Genomic DNA, 19,286 nt, shown 5'->3' on the forward strand with positions numbered 1-19,286 from the left:
ATAAATTAGGCTAATGACCTCTCCATTCAGGCTGCAACGCTTGCCCAGACTAACGCATATCTGAACACAGGAAGTGAAATTAAAGAAGGAAACACAGGGCCCCCATCACCACAAGACAAACAACTTATACAGGTAAAGCCCACAAAGACTGGATCTCTGATGGGATTATGGAGCAGACAGGCTGTCAGCAAACATCACCCCCCTTACAGGCCCCAGGAGAGCGTGCAGGAGCAGATAGATGACTCAGACTGAGAGAGAGTCCTGACTCCCTACAGAGCTGGTTGTTGGCACCAAAAATCTACATCTAGAGAGAATTCCTCATCCATCAGGCAACTGTGAACAGGTGCTGCCAAGCTCCAGATGTTTCCTATTAGCATTGGCTCAGGTGTGGGGCCGTTATAAATGGTCCAGGGCAGGAGCAAGGCTGTCTGTGGGGTATCTGGTGACTCCTTGGGGCACCCTCTGCTTTTACAGCTGTATGTAGCATGGATTTTTTTTTTTCTTTCCTCTTCTGCTTGAGAAATTTAATGTAGAAAAGAGGGAGTGGAGGCTCTGTGTGTTAATTCTTTGGGGTGTGTTTCCTTGTGTGATGAGAGTAGCGGATGGAGGAGTTCTCTTGGAAACTTACTGGGAAAGGCAGTGGCTTCTGAGTTGTATCTGACTTATACCAATAAGGCAAAAAGCAAAATCTGTTGTTACGTGGGCAGTAGCTGAATGGCTTTGTTCCTGGTAATTCTGGGGTGCTCTTCATAAACCAATGCTGTCCAATTACATTGATGAGACCTTGGATGACCAAGGCTTCTGTGTATGTGGGATTGAGGGGTGTGGTCAGCAGAACTAATGCCCCTGATGAAGCAAGGAAGAAGATAGCTTATCTGTAAATAATGCTGTCTTTCTCTCCTTCTATCTCTCTAACAAAACAGGCCAGTATCAGCTCTACCTGTTCTGTTTCATGTGGTAACATGGATGACTGGGACAACAGCAATGAATTCATTCAGCGACTGGACTTTTCCAGTTGTGGTGAAGAGAGTGAAGACAGAAGCGTAAATGAGGAGGACTCATTGAGCTTGAGCCCCCCCAGAAGCTCAGAGTTCCAGAAATGGCAAGAGAGCAGCCCGTTGCCAACGACCCCTCAGAGGAAGCTTAGTGAGATTTTCCTGAGCAAGACAAAAGCCTGGATGAGTCCCACCCTGACATCTTCCCCATCTGTGAGCAAGAGCTGGAGTAAACCTGAGACACCGCTGCACATCACCTGGAAAAAGCTGCAGCTCTGTGACACCCCACATACTCCTAAGGTAATGGTAGGTCTGTAGCACCCCTGTAGGAGATAGATGCCTCTCCCTGCAAGAGGCCCGTTGTTTGGAGGCAACTTGGAGATAGGCAGTTGTGCTTGCTGCTCTATTCAGCCATTTTTGGATGCAAGTGGATTTTGTCTGGAAAACTGGAAGTGATGTTATGGCTGCAATGTGAACTTTTCCTGGCAAGTCTGATCAGCTCGAACCAACTTGCTGTCTGGTGCCACAGTTTTTCTTTTAGTGTGAAACAGTTGCTCAGCCAATCTGAGGAAAGCAGGGCTTTGTTCTCAGGGTAGCAGATCTCCTATGGAAGAGGTAGCAAACTAGTGTGTGCTTGTGGAGGGAAGTTAGCCTCTCTTCACCTGTGTCACTGTCCTAAAATGCAGCTTAGCTACTGAGTCAGTTTCTTGGGAGAATGAGCCCAGGCCCTGTTTTATGTGTAACTTCTTGGAGAGAGTGTAATGCAACTGCTTTTTTTCTTGAGTAAGCACAGGTGGGGACTTGGCACCTGCTTCTTTATTCCTAGATAATTTCTGGTGTGTGCATGGCTCCAAGCAGTCCAGACCTGCAGTGAAGCGTAGCTGTTGGTCTTCTCTCAATGTTCCTGCTCTACTGATAGGTTGTTTGCTCCTTTGCTGAAGTGGTACACAGATCAGTCCTTTAATGCTTCTGAGCTAGGGTTTGACTTCTCTTCTCCTCCAAAACCCTGATTATGTGGGGAGAAGGATGATCTTCCGGCCTTATATGATTGACTGTGTGGCAAGATTTATTGAGGAATGCCCTGCCACTCTCTAGGGAAAAGCAGTCTAAAGGGCATCAGTCCAAAAATTTCCTGCAGTGACTCTTTATAAGGAATCTCCCTAAATCTCACCTTAACATAGGTGAGGAGTTATCTTTGCTTTGGATGGAGTTAATTTTCTCCTAGTAACTGACACTGCACTGTGATTTTGGGCTTAAGGACAGTGTTGCTAAGACATGGTTGTTGCTGGTAGTGTTTACCAAAAGTCAAGGACTTTTCAGTTTCCCATGTTCTGCCAGTGAGTAGAAGCACCAGCAGCTTTATGGCTCCATAGCCAGGACAACTGCCAGGAATAAACCAGAGGAAAGTTCATACCATAGAATGTCATGCCTAATATATAAACAGAAGGAAATTAGCCAGGAGGGGCTGATTAGGGCCCAGGGATGGGCTGGACATCAGTCAGCAGGTGGTGAGCAATTGTGAATCACTTGTCTGTCTTGGGTTTTATTTCTCTTTTTGTTGTCTCTTTTCATAGCAATAATAATTTTATTAAAATAATTAAATTGTTCTTTTCTCATCCCACAGGTTTTACAGGTGTTTCCCTATTTCTGGTCTCCCTCCCACTGGGGAAGACATTGCGTTTGTGAACAAAGGGTTCCCAAGCAGAGGACTTAGTTGCTGGCTGGGGTTAAACCACGATAGAGGTCTATAAAAATGTTTACCAGACCAGATGGGCTGCAGGTAGTGAAGGCTGCTTTCAAGGGTGTGCGTTGTGTAGATAACATGTTGGCTGGATGATTCAAAACATGCTGCTTGTAGTTCATCATGTTGTAGCCTATAAGCAGCAATTGCATGAAATCAACATTTTTTTTTCCCTTTCTCTCCTGGGATAAAGGTCTTGTTTTTCAAGCATGCTGCAAAAGATGGGCTCCACAGGGCCTAAATCTGCTTGTAGAGAAAGCTGGGAGCACTGGCCTTAGAACATTGAAAGTGATAGAAAGGATGAGAGAGCAGAGCCCTGTCTAAAACTGCAGACACAGCCACCAGATGTGGGTGGAGATGTGGCTCCAGGATCCATGATAGTGAGACCACTGTGGGATTGGAAAGATACAAGACTACTTTGATCTTCAACAGGGAGACTACTGTGTTCTGAAAGGGCTTTCAACTAGAAGAAAGGATGATGTTAAATAATCCTTTAGACATTATAGCTCCCTCTTGATGTTCAAACAAGTCAAAACCAAACATAGTTTTTAAAAGCTGATTGTTACTGAAGGAGTCAAATCAGAGTGAGTAGATTTTTGTCTTCAGCTCAAGACTGGTGTCTGTTCTTTCCATGGCCCAAGGTTTTGGACTAGTGAATGAAACACAATGCCACTGTGTTCTGTGGCAAGGTGAACTATAGAAGATCCAGAGGTTCTTTCTGAATTTAAATTTCTGAAACTCTGGTTTTTATTCATGAGGAGAAACGGGTTCCTTTTGCTTTGCTAGTAGCCATATAAAGAAATATTTCTAGCAACTTCCCCTATCTTAATACTGCTTAGTGCTGGGAAACTTGGGTGGTGTTCTAGCTCATCTCTTGACAAACCTGTCCTGACCAAACTGAGGCAACAGTTCCATGCCTGGCAGAACTAGGTCTTCCATGTTAATGCAACATATGATGCAATTTCTACCTCTCTATAGGAGGGAAAGGGGAGCAGCTGGCTCCTTCTGAGGGCTGCGCTTGCCAAAATGGCTCTGCAAGCCTCACCCAAGTTAGCAGGGAATAGAATGTGAAAGGGCTTAACAAAGAATGAAATGCTTTGTGGAAAATGAAAACTCTGTGGACTAAACTAGGGACACAGGGATTTAATTATTCAGCTATTCCATGGAAGAGAGCTGAGTTCTTGATTTACAGGAGAAGAATAATTTTATTCTGAAATAGCAGCAACAACAACAAAACCCTCTGGTTTATTTGCCACTTTTTTTTTCCTTCTCTCGATACAGAGCCTGTTATCCAAGACAGCTTTCCCTTCATCTGCAACAAAGGTCCCATCCAAAGGCTTCCGACATCTGAGACTTACTCCTCGTGCTGACTCTGATGACTCTTCCCAAGCTTCTCTTGTCAACATTAATCCCTTCACACCAGAGTCCTATCGACAGATGCTCTTTCATCCTAATGGCAAACGGAAGGCCAGAGGAGAGCTGTAAGTGAGCTGCTCTTAAGCAGCATAGTGTAATCAGGCTGTTGGAAGGAGATAAGTAATGGAGATGTTCAGTATCTGGACTTATTTGCTAACAATGAATCATCTACTTCTGTAGTATTGTGTAGAGTAAATGTTAGCAGATGAATAAAGGTAACAGAAATATAAATAAAAACCAATCATTGCCTTTGTTCAGGAAGGTAAGTGGGGGATCAGCAGCTCTCTTTAGTGCTATGGCTGCAGTTTCACCAGTAATAAGGAAGCCAGGACAATGATGCCTCTGGACAATGCTGCTCTGTCTTGTAGGCAGTACTGACATTGCTTTGTGGAGGCCTTCTAAATGGAAACAAGGAATTCCTAACCTGGGACTGTAGTCTTTAAGACCTCAACTAAAAACCTGTTTATCAACTCTATAAAGTACACAATTAGGCTGTGAAGCAGGATTTCAGGTTCCTTTGAAAGATGTTTTGATTTAAAATCCAGTTGGATTGCTGCATTAAAATGATACACCAGACTTTCCTAATCTTCTGTTATAGGAATGATCCTCATCCAGGAAGCCAGATTAAACAGGAGATACCTACAAAGGTGTGTGTCTCTACATTTTCCTCCCAGAGTGGATGTTTGTAAAAGCTTGGTGTTTGATGGAATTTATTCTGATATTGGAGTATTGTGCCAAAGGATGAATACCTATGACAGAAAAGGTCTAATCTGAATGTTTTGTTAACATTTGTTCGAGGTGACAAACTGGGAAAAGATGGAATTTTTCTTTGCAACTGTGCAATAGCCAGTCTTATGGAAGGATAACGGTACCCTCTAGCCGAGGAGACTGGGATTGCAGGCAAATGGTCTCCTTGGAAAAGCTACACCTGCAGAGCTAATCTGCTACCAGGCAACATCCAGGGCTGCCACAATTATTGTTTTACCTACAAGAAAGCCTCAAGTAACTTGTGAATTACTGAACTATTATTCTGCTTGAGTGCTAATGAGATTGAGTATGTAATATAGGTATAAAATAGTATACTAGGAGGTATTTTTACTGCCAAGCTTTTTAAGCTCGTGTAAAATATAGCTGCCTTCTGAAATGCAACCTGTTGGGAAGGGCTGCTGTTTCGTATGAGCCACATTTTACTGGCTGTGAGGACCAACTCCTACCTCCTCCTCTGTAAGCTCATGTACCATAAACCAAAATTCAGCAGTGGTTTCTGTGGAAACTACTGTGCAACGTGAGCTGCTGTTGCTGTAAGGGATGCAGGAGGATGGGGAAAAATCACTTAGTCCACTCCTGTTGTTCACTTCATGCTCCAGTGCTCATCTTTCCTTTATTTATTTTCCCTGCCAGTAGGCATCACTCTACCAGCAGTACCAGCAGCTCCTAGTTCCCTAGTGGCCATTATTGTAGCAATAATTGTGTTCCAACAGTTCTGCCAGCTTTCAACCCTTTGTAGAAAAGTGTCTCTGAGCGACATATCAGTGGGAATACAAACCAATACACTGAGACCAGCTAATCTGCCATCAGTCAACAGCTGGTGCTTCAAACCTGGGGAGCCTGAACTGATGCAGAATGCCCTTGGCTGCAGGCAACCTCAGCTGCCAGGGTAAAGTGGCTCTTGCATAGCTGGGGTCACAGGAAGCCAACACCCCAAGCTCCTCTCCTGAGCTCAAAATAGGCAATAGATCTAAGGTCTTCTCGAGTCTTGTCTTCAGGCCAGTACACTGTCGTTGCTTGCTGTTCATCCCTGACTGACTCCATCAGCTGTGGGTCTAGGAACTGGTCTGGGGTGTCATGGCAGTAACCCAAGGAGGCTTAGGCAAATACAGCCAACTCTACTAAATTTCTCCTTAACTACAATTGCTAGCTCTATGGCTAACAAGTCCTGATTTTATGAAACCAACAAAACAGCCTTGCAACTTGGCCAAACCAGGGAAGGTGGCCTTTAAGTGGTCAGAAAAAACACAACAAGCGAAAGGCTGCACACACCTGCACATATGCCTGGATGAACATCCAGAATGGCAGAGGGAGCAGTGTGGGTGCTCAGTGACTCAAGTGTTACGCACCTCTGAAACAATGACAGCTACTAAGTCTTTCAACTCCTATTTGTCTTTGCTGTTTTTGTGACTTTGCAGAGATACACTCTGAAAGCCAGCAATATGGTTTCCCGCTACAAGAAGGAGTTCCTGGAACTAGAGAAAATTGGTGTGGGGGAATTTGGCTCTGTCTACAAGTGCATCAAGCGCCTTGATGGATGTGTTTATGCCATCAAACGCTCCAAAAGGCCCCTGGCAGGATCCTCGGATGAGTGAGTGCTTGCTGAAAACTGCCAGTGGAAATGATGGGCATGTTCTTGAGAGGTGTGATGGAAAGAAGGGAATGTGGATCTAAAGGTATCTGATGGGTGGCATGAGCAAAAATTGGCTGCTGCTGCACTTGGAAGTAACAGCTGGGAGAGTGGGGGAAGATACCACTATACAACTATTGGCTATAAATGTCTAGGGAAGGAAGAAGTCACATGCACTGCAAAGTGAGAGGATGACATACCTGAATGCCTTGGGTCCATCCAGACACTTTCTTTACAATAACTGTCAAGAAGTTTATTTGACAGCCATACAGCTGTCCCTGCCTTGCTGTATGGCCAGTGCTACTCTTATCTGTATTGCCCAGCTTGTAGCATCCGGTATGCTAAAGCAAATTCTTTGAAGCTGCTGCTGCCTTCGCCTCTTTAACAAAAGACTTGCACAGCAATTATTTTCTGTAACAGCTGCTCAGGGCATTTGAGCAAAGGCAGGTTTTACTTCAGCAGCTGTGATAGCCAGTCTGTCTGTCAAAACCTGAGAGAAAGGGGGAACAGCGGGGTTCAGGACTTTCAGGCTGCAGACCAGGGATCCTCTCCTGGTGCCAAGCAGCCTCTGGCAGTCTGTCACCTCTGCTTTTTGTGTGTGTGTCTCCCTAGGCAGCTGGCACTGCGTGAGGTTTATGCTCACGCCGTCCTGGGGCACCACCCCCACGTCGTGCGCTACTACTCCGCCTGGGCAGAGGACGATCACATGATTATCCAGAATGAGCACTGCAATGGTAAGAGCTGCCCAGCGTTCGAGGCTGAGGCCTCAGCATGGGCAGAGTTGCCTTCTTTTGTTCTTGAATGTGGGATATTTTGGCTTCCAAGAAAGCAAACTGCCCTGGGGCCGCATTCTGTGGAGAATCCAGTAAGGGCACATAATATTTAGATGAAGCTCTGAGTGGTGCTAATGTTTAAGAAGCAGTGAATACCTTCTGTTTCTGGGATTTGAAAACCGCTTCTGTTTTGGCTGGCCTGGAAAAGCATTCCCCATTCTGATGCTTAGAGTACTGCCAGGACTGTCCAGGTAACACCTGATAAATGAGTGACTCAGGAGCTGCTGACTTAAGGACCATGTATCTTGGCAAGAACCTCCTCTTAATGGAGACGGGTAGTGACTGGCTGAGATGAAGGCACCTTGCATCCTGACTAGAAGAAAGGGGTTGTCAGCTGTGGAAGAATGGAGCAAATGATGAGGCAAAGTATAAATGGGGTGCTGCAGGCAGGGTGGTAAACTCCGACTTTACCTTTAGCTACCAGAGTTGCTGAAGGCAAATATGTAGTGTTTATCTTTTGATTGCACCTAGAGTCTTGGGGTTCAATGAAGAGTGGTGACAGCTGTTTGGAGTATTGCTTTCAAATCTGGTGGAGGCAACCATGAAAGGTAGTGCTCATTGCTGCAGGACTGATGTATTGCTTGTGTTCTGGTGGCTGAACATCTGAGACTAAAAGAGAGGTGGTGAAAAGTAAGCTGATGGAGTCAGAGGCAACGATATCTTCTAGCTCTGAAATACCCAGTGTGTCTCAATGGAGACCTGCCAAACTGTGTTGAATGTTAATGCTTTTCAGTCAAAAATCTGCTAGTGGGAACTTAATTTCCTTGTTCCACCCGTCCTATACCTGCTTTCTGCATCTAAGCACAGCAGAAGCAAATTTTGTTGTTCATTTGCAGCAGCACTGGCATCATTAACAGGTCAGCCCTCCTGGCAGGATGTAGGCTGGAGGTAGAACTGCAGTAGTTCATCCTTGTCCAGCAGGAGGCTGGGCATTCCAGGGCAGTGGAAAAGGCTAAAGCCAAATGTTGATGTCTGAGTTTGCTCACTAGAGCACACAGAGCTGGTGTGGTTGGGGTTTGTCACTAGCCAGCCTCCAAGTGTTCTGGGCAGCTAAGCTATTTCAATCATGCTGTTCCATAAGACCTCTGTCAGGTCTCTGACTGACCGTTTTCCCCTAGGTGGGAGCCTCCAAGATGTGCTGCTGGAAAATGCAAAGCTTGGGCAGTATTTCCCAGAAGGAGAGCTGAAGGAAATATTGCTGCAAGTCTCCATGGGACTAAAATACATCCACAACTCTGGCCTTGTGCACCTGGATATCAAACCTAGTAAGTATAGTGCCCTCCTCCTTTTTGGAGGGTTTTCCTAGTGATCCGTCAGTGGCAGGACCTGTGATAAATCCTTCTGAGTTGACTGATTGTAGTGCTTCAAAGAGGAGCTTGCCCTTGTTATGTGTATGGTGTTTAAGGGTTTGTTTTTTTTTTTTTTTTTTTTTTTTTTTTTTTTTTTTTTTAAATTTTTATTTTGATCTGTGCTGCTCTAAAATTGAGCCTTCTCTGGCTAGTTGGCAGCATTTTTCTCCTGTCTCATGACCTTTGTAATCCTGGCTCTTGGGAATCACCTGCACTGGAGGAGCAAGTAGGGCTGCCAGGGAAGATGGGAACTTCCTTGTTTACTGCTGTCTTGTGCAACACTTGACTTTTGTGTTTACCTACCTTGAGGGATTAAGTTCCTGCAGAAATGGTAACAAGGTTTCCTCTCTGCAGCTCAGGATGGTCACTTCCAGGGCAATGCTCCCCCTCTGTCACATTGTTACTATTCTTAGAGTGGAGCTCCTTTTTCCTGCTGAATTTTTGTTTGTAGCGTAGAGGGAGGGGAAAGTTGATTTCACTGACATATTTTATGTACAAGATACAACTGTCTTATGCCAGCTGTGTGGCTGAATGTGAGCTGGGCAGAAAGCTGACTACTGGGTAGGAAGCAGGTGCATAGTTTCTCTGGCTGCAAAGCTTAACTACTTTGACAGGTGGGATTTTTACAGTTGTCAGACTGCTGCAGCCTGACTACTGATATCACCTTGTTGCTAAACTTCTCTGTCTTGCAGGTAATATCTTCATCTGTCACAAGCTGGCAGTTTCAGGCCCTGCTGGGCAGGAGGAGAGTGACAGTGAAGATGAATCCTCTCCTGGTGTGGTGTATAAGATTGGTAGGTTTCAGCCTACTTTACAGCTGGCCTAAGATTAGGGCTGTCCATTACTGCCTGAGACTGCTGTGTCCTGCGGCTGAAGAGACTTGCACACAAAACTGATAGGATAGTCATGAATGCCCCAATTACTCACCAGAATTAATTCCTCTAAGAAGACAAGCCACAGAAAAATCATATACTTGTTTCCAAGTGCAGATTCCTGGGTTAGGAGCAGGCTTGCTCTCCTACTCAGTATTTCTTTGTTGATGCCTATAAAATGTAGGCTTTTATTGGAGAATGACTTCAGTTTGCTTCATTACGTTTCAGTTGCTTATTCTTTGTCTCAGGTGACCTTGGACATGTGACATCAATAACAAACCCTCAGGTGGAGGAAGGAGACAGACGGTTTTTGGCCAATGAGATTTTGCAAGAGGTACAACTGCTAGAGCAGGGCAGTGGGGAGAAAAGGGTGGGAGAGCAGGTGGGGAGAGATCAACTGTAGAGTAGTCATTAGTCTAACTTGTTCCTCACTTTATTTCCTCTTTCTTCTGTCTGGTCTGGCTGTGAAATCTGTGAAATTAGGACTTTATCATGAACAATAGTGGTGTGAGTCTTATAATGTAAATACTTACTTCATATGTAAATATTTCGTAAGTAGCTACCATTGGACTATTGCAACTATTCCCCTTGAGGGATCAGTGAGACAAAACCTTTATCAGTTTGAAGACATTTGATTTGCATATCCAGCTGAGATTAAACTACTGGATGTGATTATTGAGGAATATATTTACCCAGACAGATGCCTTGTAAAACCCTGAACAAGTAGTGGTGAGAGGTGGGAGGCACAACACACCTCTTAAACTGACTGCAGTTTTGTCACTCTGGCCAACAAATGAAATAGGAATCACTACTGAACAACCAGGTTGGATGTGTTATTCAGGTCAGTTGTTTAGGTGACAGTATCTGTGCTGCAAGTGGATTTAGGAACTGTTAGGCCTATGTATCGGATGCAGTCTTCAGTTTGAGTTGGGCATGGGTAGCTTAGTGCCTTGTGGTGAAGGCTGGAGGTACACATGTTAGGCCATCCTCTGGAGTTACTGCAGTGATCCCAACATGGCCTGCAAGGTCCAACATGCTGTTGATTAGTGGTACTGCCTGCTGCCAATCTTTATTTCCTGAAGAGGTGAAAACAGCTCACTGGGGTGGTGAAGGCAGTGCCATATACACACACTTGCTTGGCTGTTTCTTTTTGAGCTCATAGCCCAACTCACCTTTGCTTAGTGTAGCAAGATGCTCCTTTCTAACACCTTTCCCCTCTCTCTGCAGCAATACTGCTACTTGCCCAAGGCAGACATCTTTGCCCTGGCACTCACGGTGGCTCTGGCAGCTGGAGCAGCGCCGCTGCCTCACAACGGGGCCCTGTGGCACCACATCCGCAAAGGCAACATCCCACCCCTCCCCCAGAAGCTTCCCCACCACTTTCTTGAGCTCCTTAAGGTGAGGAAACAGCACTGACAGGATGGTGGCTTTTGCAGCTGGCATGTGATGGCAGTGTTAAACTCTGAACTCTCCTTTGCCTTCTAGCTCATGATCCATCCGGATCCAGTGCAAAGACCTTCTGCCACAGCTCTCACCAAACACCCCATTCTCCGTCCTTCGTGTGGTAAAGCTGTGCAGCTCCAGGAGCAGCTAAACGTGGAGAAATGCAAGACTGCCATGCTAGAAAGGTAGGGCTGGCTTGGGCACGAAGGGGGAAAGGCATGGGCACAACAACGCAGGGCACCAGTTTTGAAGGGAGGATGGTAGTGCTGGGGGAATGCACGTACAGATATCCCTGGACAGCTCCTGTGCCTGGAGCTGTGGGCGTGGTGGGGATGTAAAACAGGGATTTGCAGTGCCCAGGCAGCAGCTGTGCTTCAGCTCTTGCTTGGAGGAGCTGCTGGCTGAATTACAAGAGTGAACTTGTGAGCTTCTTGCAGCTACCGGTGATGCAAAATGCTGATACAACCTCCAGGCAGTGGGCAGATGAGGAACTGACTACGTGCTGAGATAGTTCTCTTCCCTCTGTGCTTAGCCCACTATCAGGTGGTGGCAGACATCCTTTTTTCCCTTGCTCTTGGCAGTAGTGTTTTGAAGTGCTGGGATCTAAGAACCGCCCCACAGCCCCTCTAAGTGTAGTAGTCAGCTGAGGAGTAGGTTTTCTGTGTAGACAGAAGAGTGAATGCTCTGGAAGGACAGCAAGTACTAAGGAAAAAAGGAAATGGAAAAGAAGCATATGCCTTTGTTTAGGTATTTGTGCTGATGACATTGCTCTAAGTTAAACCATTATCAGATACGTGAAACAATGGGAGAAAAACTGAGCTAGGGGCTCCTCATTTTGGTGCCAGTGTGTTGCTGACCTGATACATAGTTTTCTTCTGGTAAATCTTCAGAGCTCATACCTTTTCAAGCAGAAACTCTAGAGACAGCTACAGTAATCTTAATGTTACTCTCTGGGCCAAGAAGTTGCCCCCTTCCAGCAGAGCTGAAGTATTACAGTAACCCTCTTGTGCAAGATTGTTCATAGTTTGCTTCTGTAGCTGATGGGGATTCATGCATGACACGGTTTTCTTCCTTTCTTCTTCCTTCCGTCTCCCCCCTGCAGGGAACTTAAAGCAGCTCGCCTTGCCCAGACCCTCATGAAGGACCAAGCCTTAGGAAGTGCCAAGTTACAAGAGTCTGAAACCTCTTCTAAGCAGAAGAGCAAGCGTCTGGTGGGAGGGAAGAGCTGTCGCTCGTTTAGCTTTACTCTGGGTTACTGAATTTCTGTGTTGTCCAAAGACTGCTGAATGGCCCTGTGAAAGCAGAGGGTCTGCACAGACCAATGCCCCATATTGTCTCCCCGTCACTTTCTTTTTATTGGGTTTTTTTGTTCCCCTGTTAGTTATGATAAGATGTTGACTGAGAAAAGAATAACCGGCTTGTAAGTGTTGGATCATGTGATTTAAGGTTGTCCTCAGTCTTTTACCTGTCTAATTTCTTGTGGAACTGGCCTTGCTATAGACTCAGTGTAACTCTGCCGTGACAAAAGGATGACGTTTTCTCCCTTCCCTCCTTCTTGAGTTGGGCCCTGTAACTGGTGAATTTGTGGTCTTAACACTTGGGCTGACTGTATCTTTAGAGGGATGCTAATGGCTGTTCAGGGAGACAGCATCTACAGCTGGCCCCTTCTAGGAACAAGTAGGCAGAGACTATGGCAGCCAGCTTTAGCTACACATCAGGAGCCCGGCTGGTTACACGGCAGTCCTGGGGGGCTCGGGACGCAGCTGGAGTGGTGTTTCACTGAGGGGGGACACAGAGTAATAGGAAATACTTCAAGTTAAGGAATGGGAGATGAAGGAAAACATTATTTCGGATTTCAGCAACAAAACTCTTGTAACTGGCTGTGCTCTAACGGACTTGTTTATCCCTGATGCCCGACTTGTTTTCTGTCAGTCGCGGAGGACTCCTTGCTCGTGCAGGGGAGAGCACCGCAGTGTGTTGGCAGCTGGGTCTGTCTGCACCCATTTCCCCTCCGGTATCTCGCAGTGGGGCAGCTGCCTGCCTGTGAACTGCAGCCTTTCAGCAAAGATGAGGGCGATTAGAGTTTTTTAGCTTTTGGGAGTTGCCCATGTTAATTGGTGGTATGTATTTTGTACCTGAGGTCTCATGAAGCCTTCCCCCTCTCCCCGCTGTATGTAACTTTGGGAGTCCTTGTCGCTTGTTTGTGTTGGTTGGGCAGAGCACCGCACCAGTGTGGGGGAGAGCTTGGTAACTTCCAGCTTGTGCTGGTTTGTGGTGTTGCACAAGCTGGCTTTTAACGGTTAGATCCTATGGTTTCGTGCGAATAAAGGTTTTATCACTTTTTTTAACCGATGATGGAGTGATGGAATTTTGTTGGGTTTTTTCCCGTCCGCGGGCGGGTGGCGATGCGGCCGCTCCGTGCCCGGGGCGCGTTTCCGCCCGGAACCTCCCGCCCGGCCCTTTCCTCTTCCGGGCGGCCGCGGGCACAGCGCGGCGGCGGGAGAGGCGCGGAGGGCGCGGGGTCGGGGGCCGGGGCCGGGCCGGGGCTCCCTGGGCGCTGCTTCAGCCCTGCAATTCCCTCCGCAGGCTCGGCGGCGGCATGTGGCGGCGACCGGCGTGGCAGGTAGGGCCGTGCGGGGCTGGGGCGGGGAGGGGGCGGCGGGGGAGCGGCGGCTCCAGCCCCTGTGCCCCGCCGCGGGGCTGGCGGCGGCTCTCCGGCCACGGAACAGCGCTCGGCCGCTGCCCCGGGAAGGGGAGGGGCGGACAGGGCGGCCCGGAGCCCTCGCCCGCCCGTGGGGCCTCGGCGCTGGGTCTGCCCTTGGGGAGCAAGAGCGTGAGCTCTCTCGCGGGCCTGGACCGAGTGTTACGGGAAGGGAGCCTTTCTTCCAATTCCTGCACATGGACCTCTAGCAGAAGTGTTTCTGGGATTTTTTTTTTCTCCCTTCCTGCTTTATTCTAGGATGGACTGTGTGCTGGAATAATGGCAGTTTCTTTACTGCTTTCCCCCTTGCAGTACTAAGAGTTCTGTATCCTAGATTTGCCTTGGGAGCAAGGGTGTTAGTGCATCCACTGCTCATTCCAGTGGATGGATGTACTTTTTGGGCACACCTGGTTAATCTCTGAAGTGGAGCAGAACTATCAGACCCGTTTGTTTCTAAAGACTAAAGCTCAAAGAACTAAATCCCCACTCTCCTACAAACCTCTTCCCCTCCTATTTGTGTATTGCAGAGAAACCGTTACTGCATGTCCCAAAAAGAATTGCTGGGGGGCAGTATGCCTTTGGGCCACACTTCTTTCTAGGCAACTCTTTAACCTTGATTTAACCAGATGTTCTTTAAATAATCTTACTAGCTTCATTTGGCAGAACAGATTTCTTTCCTCAGTTCCTCCATTAGTTACCTGGAAAAGAACAGGCTTGCAGAACCTCTGCAAGTGTTCAGAAAACGAGGTGTAAAGGCCTGTGAATGCTGTTCGTAATTTGTGTCTTGGAAACTCACATTTCTCTTCCTTCAGGTGCTACGCCAATTTGTAAGACATGACTCTGATACGGTTACCTCATTGGTACTTGAAAGATGTAAGTAACTCCTGAGATGCAATTTAGTTGTTACTCACTGTGTTTATCTCAGTTTTAGAACGTCTGAAATAGGGCAGGAGAGGAGCAGGGAGAAGTTAGCTCCTCAGTGTAGCAGCTAAGAGTGTGTTTCAAGCACGCAGACTCTTGAGCGGCTCCCTGTCTGGTCTTTGTCAGGTGAAGCAGCACTTTTTGGGGGCAAAGAAAAAAGCCCTGACAAAGACTACCACCTCTATAGGACGGGTAGTTGTACTTTGTCTGTGGCAGTGGTTTGGGTCTGCTGCTGGTGTGGTTTCTAACACCTGCCTTCAGGTGTCTTGTGTGCTTGTGTCTCAGACTCCTGGGTCCCTGGGGCACTTGCGTGTATGCTGCTGCCCCAGCAGGATTTGCTCTAGGTGTACTTCAGCCTTCACTATTTACTTCATGTGCTCACTGTGCACGAGGGATGCCTCCCTGACCTCTTCCAGTTGTTTTTGAACATGGAGAAGGGATAGACTGTGTCTGCCTAGGCCTGGTACCCCTGTAAAAACTGTCTTCCTCATTCAGAGGGTGGAATGTAGTAATGCAACTTTGTTTCAAAGGTACTGCTGTGCATTGTGTTTTGCCATCATGAAACAAATGAAAGTCACGATAAGTAAATGCAAATCAGTCTCAAGTGACACATGGATGTGTCTGTGAAAGAGATGGAACAAAAAGAATAAAGAACCTTTGGCTTTTTAAGTTAGTTATTTTGCACTGATGAGGACAGTACAGGCACAATCAACCATCTTCTGCGGCCCAAGAAAGCCAAATGTCACCAGAGCTTAAAAAGTGCTTAGGAGGTACAGAAAGTTGTGATCCTTGAGAAAAGCTCCTGACTAATGGCTTGCCATGCTTAGATGCATCATAATTCACCTATGTGTGCATTTGGTCTCTCTTGTTTCAGCCATGAATCGTGTTCAGCTGCTTGGTCGGGTTGGACAGGACCCTATCATGAGGCAAGTGGAAGGAAAAAATCCTGTTACCATATTTTCCCTTGCAACCAATGAGATGTGGCGGACAGGAGATAGTGAAGTGGGCCAGGGAGGTGAGTCTGCACAAGCAACGTGTCCCAGGTCATGGGTGAATGGCAGCAGCACCACACCTGCAAATCTCTGGGGTGCGGGAAAGGTCCTTTGAGGTCAGCAGAGGTGCTGGTGCATTTGTGTGTCTCTTACTGATCCTCAGCAGCGTAAACTGCAGAGACATCTGCTCTCAGGAGGAGAGTAGACTGTGTTGAGTGGGCAGTTTGTCACTGGTGGGGTTTACAGAGGCATTGCAGGTTCTGTACTCTTACTTCTATTTCAGGATGAGAAAAATAAAGAAAAGATAATTTTTCTCATTGATTCTGTCATCAGTTTGCATCTACAGATGTCTCATTCTTTGAATTCTATTCAGTGTGGAGTGTCTGAGGCAGGGAAAAATTAACAGCATGGGCACTGTCTTACAGAAAAAGCAATGTGTTGGTTTGAACTGTGCTGCACAAGGATTTGTTTGGACACAGATGAGTGGAACACTTAGTTCTTGAGTGAAGTGGGGGATGGAATGCTAGTATACTTCTGTTTTCAAATCACTTCTCATAATTTGAGGATACCAATGTGTCGAAACTAATTTCTGTGTCCTGTATCAGAAAGAGGATTTGGCATCCAGCTGTGTTACTTCTCTGTACCTTAGGTGATATCAGTCAGAAGACGACATGGCACAGGATCTCTGTCTTCAGACCGGGCCTCAGGGATGTCACCTATCAGTATGTGAGGAAGGGGTAAGTGAATAACAAGTGTGGGTGAGGATTTGATGCCTTAATAATGGATTACTGGAATAATTATGGTGACCAGGAACTATAGTAACACACAGGTGCCATAAAACAAGTTAGCAGAGCTGCTACAAACAGCTGTTACAAAAGCCTGTGTACTTTGAATCAGACTCAGAATTCAGCCTTCTCATCAGGAAGTGTAGTGTTAAGACCAGGAGTCACGGGCTCCAAGTGGAAGAGGGGAAATTTAGGTTGGATATATGGATGTAAGCCTTACTGTCAAGGTAGTGAGGCACAGGCTGCCCAGAGAAGCTGTGGATGCCCCATCCCTGGAAGTGTTCAAAGTCAGGCTGGATGGGGCTTTAAGCAGCTTGATCTAGGGGATGGTATTCCTGCCCATGGCCGGGGGTTGGAACATATGGTCTTTAGGATCCCATTTTAACCCAAATTCTATGATCCCATTCTATGATTACAGAGTGGAAAACAGCACCACAGTTCTCTGACCAAAATCAAATTCTTGTTGTTTTTCTTTTTTTTTTCAGTTCTCGAATCTTTGTTGAAGGGAAGATAGATTATGGTGAATATACAGATAAGAACAATGTGAGGCGACAGGCCACAACAATTATAGCAGGTAAGGAACAAAGCACCAAGGTGCCCCTTGCCCTCTTAAAATGGAAAGAGGGTGGAGGGGGGATGGATTTCAAGCTCTGAAATGGAGCTTGGTTTGTCTTCATCCTCAGTATCCACACTCAGGGATTTTGAGAGAATGGATAGTGTGTACTGGTAGATTTCCTCTGATACTGCTTTTGTGAGCACAGAGAAAATGAGAGTATACAGTTGCAAACTGTTGGTGTCCTTTGCGCTCACCCCACAGAATAGATGAGGAGACTTGTGCCTTGGATTGACACAGCAAAGAAAGCTAGAGAACTCAACATTTTCCTTGAGCCTTTAAATAGCCTGAGCATCCTACATCTTTTGTGGATAGAGCTGCTACTGTGTTGCTTTTGAGTGAGGGGTGAATTAATTGGGTAGTAGAGCAAACATTTCTGTTATGTGAGTATGTCTAAAACTAGGACAGAGGAAAAGGAAGAAAAAAAAAGGAAGAACAGTCATATTCCTGGATGTTTCTGCAGCCTCTTTAAAAGCTAGCAGTGCTATAAATTACTGAAAAGGAGAAGCAATTCTCTTTTTTTTAATTAGTATTCTCCTAATGGTTTCTTGTTCAAAAGGCCCAGTCTCAAGATCCTTCAGAAATTCCTTAGGCTTGATGAAGTAGGGGAGGTTCTCATATTCCTGTAGGCTGTTGACATGGTAGTGCAGACTGAACATGACCAAAAAAAAAAGGAAATAAACTGGAACCAATAGAGATTGTAGTCAAAGAATTAAACCATTATTTTAAAATGTTTCTAGTGTCTTTGACTGTTCAGTAGCTTTTCATCAGCTTTAGCAGTCTTGTTGCATAGTACATATGATCACCTTGAACTGTCTGCTTTCAGGGGATGTAGGGGAAAAAAACCTGCATTGGACATTGTTCCATGAACTATGATTCTGTTCCAAAATCTACATCTTAGCAACTTATTTTAACACAAATACCTGAGCTTCATGGTGTGAAGGCTTGGAACAAGGCAAAACAATGCTCAAGATGAATTTTTAAAATTTCTTTTCAGATAATGTGATTTTTCTGAGCGATGGCTCAACAAGAGACAAGGAGTGATGTCCTTAGTGCTTGGATCCAGGCCATTTCATTCCTTTGGTTTTTCAGTGCTTTATAATTATGTGATCATGTATATTGCTGTAGTTTCTTTAAGAAATAAATAAAATGTTTGTTACCTAGAGAGTACTTCTGTGTGTTTTGTTTTCCTATGTGCTTTCTCTCTGTTAAGATCTTTTGGATTACTTTATTTTTTTTCTTCTTAAAACAAAAGGTACCCCAGGCATCTGTATCAATTCTTGAGCTGATAAATATATAAATAGGAGTCACTCTTTGCACCTTCAGCCATTTTCAAACCTTCTATCCTTTGCTTCCCTTATCTGTCTCCTGTCTTGTGGAACCTGCCAGCCTGACCCCCTCTCACTGCTGACATCCCTCCTCTGCTCTATAGGTGTCATTCCCCATTTTTCCTTCACTAAGCCAGTTGGGGCAGTAAGTTTAAAGCAGAACCATTGGCATTGACTGTTGCTCAGCTGGAGATTTGTCCAGAGCAGACCTCTTGTGCATTTTCATCTGCCCCTCTGCTGATCCTAGGTATTGTCTTTCACCAAACCCTGCTTTTGGTCGTCTTTGTTGTGGTATTTGGCGTAGGATGACATCGGCATTCCCATCCCGGCCCTCGTTAGGGTGCTGTGCCCATGGTTTGCCATCAGGAGGAGCTGGAGGAGCGACGGCCTTGGCTGTGCCGCTGGGGAGTTGCGTGAAAAACATTCCGGGTCCGGGATTCTTAGTGTGGGAGAGGCACTTGTTTCACTTCGTTTTGTTGTCACAGTGAGAATTATTGTATTATTGGGAAGAAACTGCTCAACTAAAAGGTGTTTGATTCTACTACATGAAGAAGAGAAGGTGAAATTCCCACTGTAATACAATGTGATGTGAACAGGGAAAGAAAAATATTAGAGGTGACAATTTCCTGCCTTCAGAGCTGGTGGGATTTTGTATCTCATCTCTCTGAGCCCAGTGCAGAACACATTAATAATAGTCTTTGAGCTTTTCCCCCTACAGAATTTTGGGGGGTTTTTTTTGCCCTCTGAACATGGTCTGTACTGACAAAAACTTTAATTCTTTCAATTCATCTTTTTCTGGTTGATGTTAAAGCTCTAACAAGTATCCAGGCCCCTGTCACTGGTATACTGGGGTGTTAGATGTATTGCAAAGCCTTAGCTACTTCAGTGGGTTGTTATCC

At 45.9% G+C, this 19,286-nt stretch overlaps 1 protein-coding gene across 2 annotated transcripts; it reads left to right on the forward strand.

The window, feature by feature from the left end:
- The first annotated feature begins 434 nt into the window (after positions 1-434).
- On the forward strand, positions 435-18,229 carry WEE2 (WEE2 oocyte meiosis inhibiting kinase). 2 transcript variants are annotated; one of them, XM_066183814.1, is made up of 17 exons: positions 435-476; positions 924-1,295; positions 4,018-4,217; positions 4,751-4,799; positions 6,339-6,511; positions 7,163-7,284; positions 8,502-8,648; positions 9,425-9,526; positions 9,853-9,938; positions 10,832-11,002; positions 11,090-11,232; positions 13,634-13,670; positions 14,561-14,621; positions 15,544-15,684; positions 16,311-16,398; positions 16,932-17,020; positions 18,057-18,229. In XM_066183814.1, the coding sequence occupies exons 2-17, from the start codon at positions 963-965 to the stop codon at positions 18,101-18,103; spliced, it is 1,989 nt and encodes a 662-aa protein (XP_066039911.1). In that variant the 5' UTR covers positions 435-476; positions 924-962; the 3' UTR covers positions 18,104-18,229. The 2 variants fall into 2 exon arrangements, with proteins under 2 accessions (XP_066039911.1, XP_066039912.1); XM_066183815.1 differs by lacking the exons at positions 13,634-13,670; positions 14,561-14,621; positions 15,544-15,684; ... (1 more) ...; positions 16,932-17,020; positions 18,057-18,229 and adding an exon at positions 12,150-13,399.
- The last annotated feature ends 1,057 nt before the right edge of the window (positions 18,230-19,286 follow it).

This window comes from Chamaea fasciata, unplaced genomic scaffold (genome assembly GCF_029207755.1).
Source record: "Chamaea fasciata isolate MVZ Bird 193981 ecotype frontalis unplaced genomic scaffold, bChaFas1.0.hap1 SCAF_5, whole genome shotgun sequence".
NCBI classification, from domain to species: Eukaryota; Metazoa; Chordata; class Aves; order Passeriformes; family Sylviidae; genus Chamaea; species Chamaea fasciata.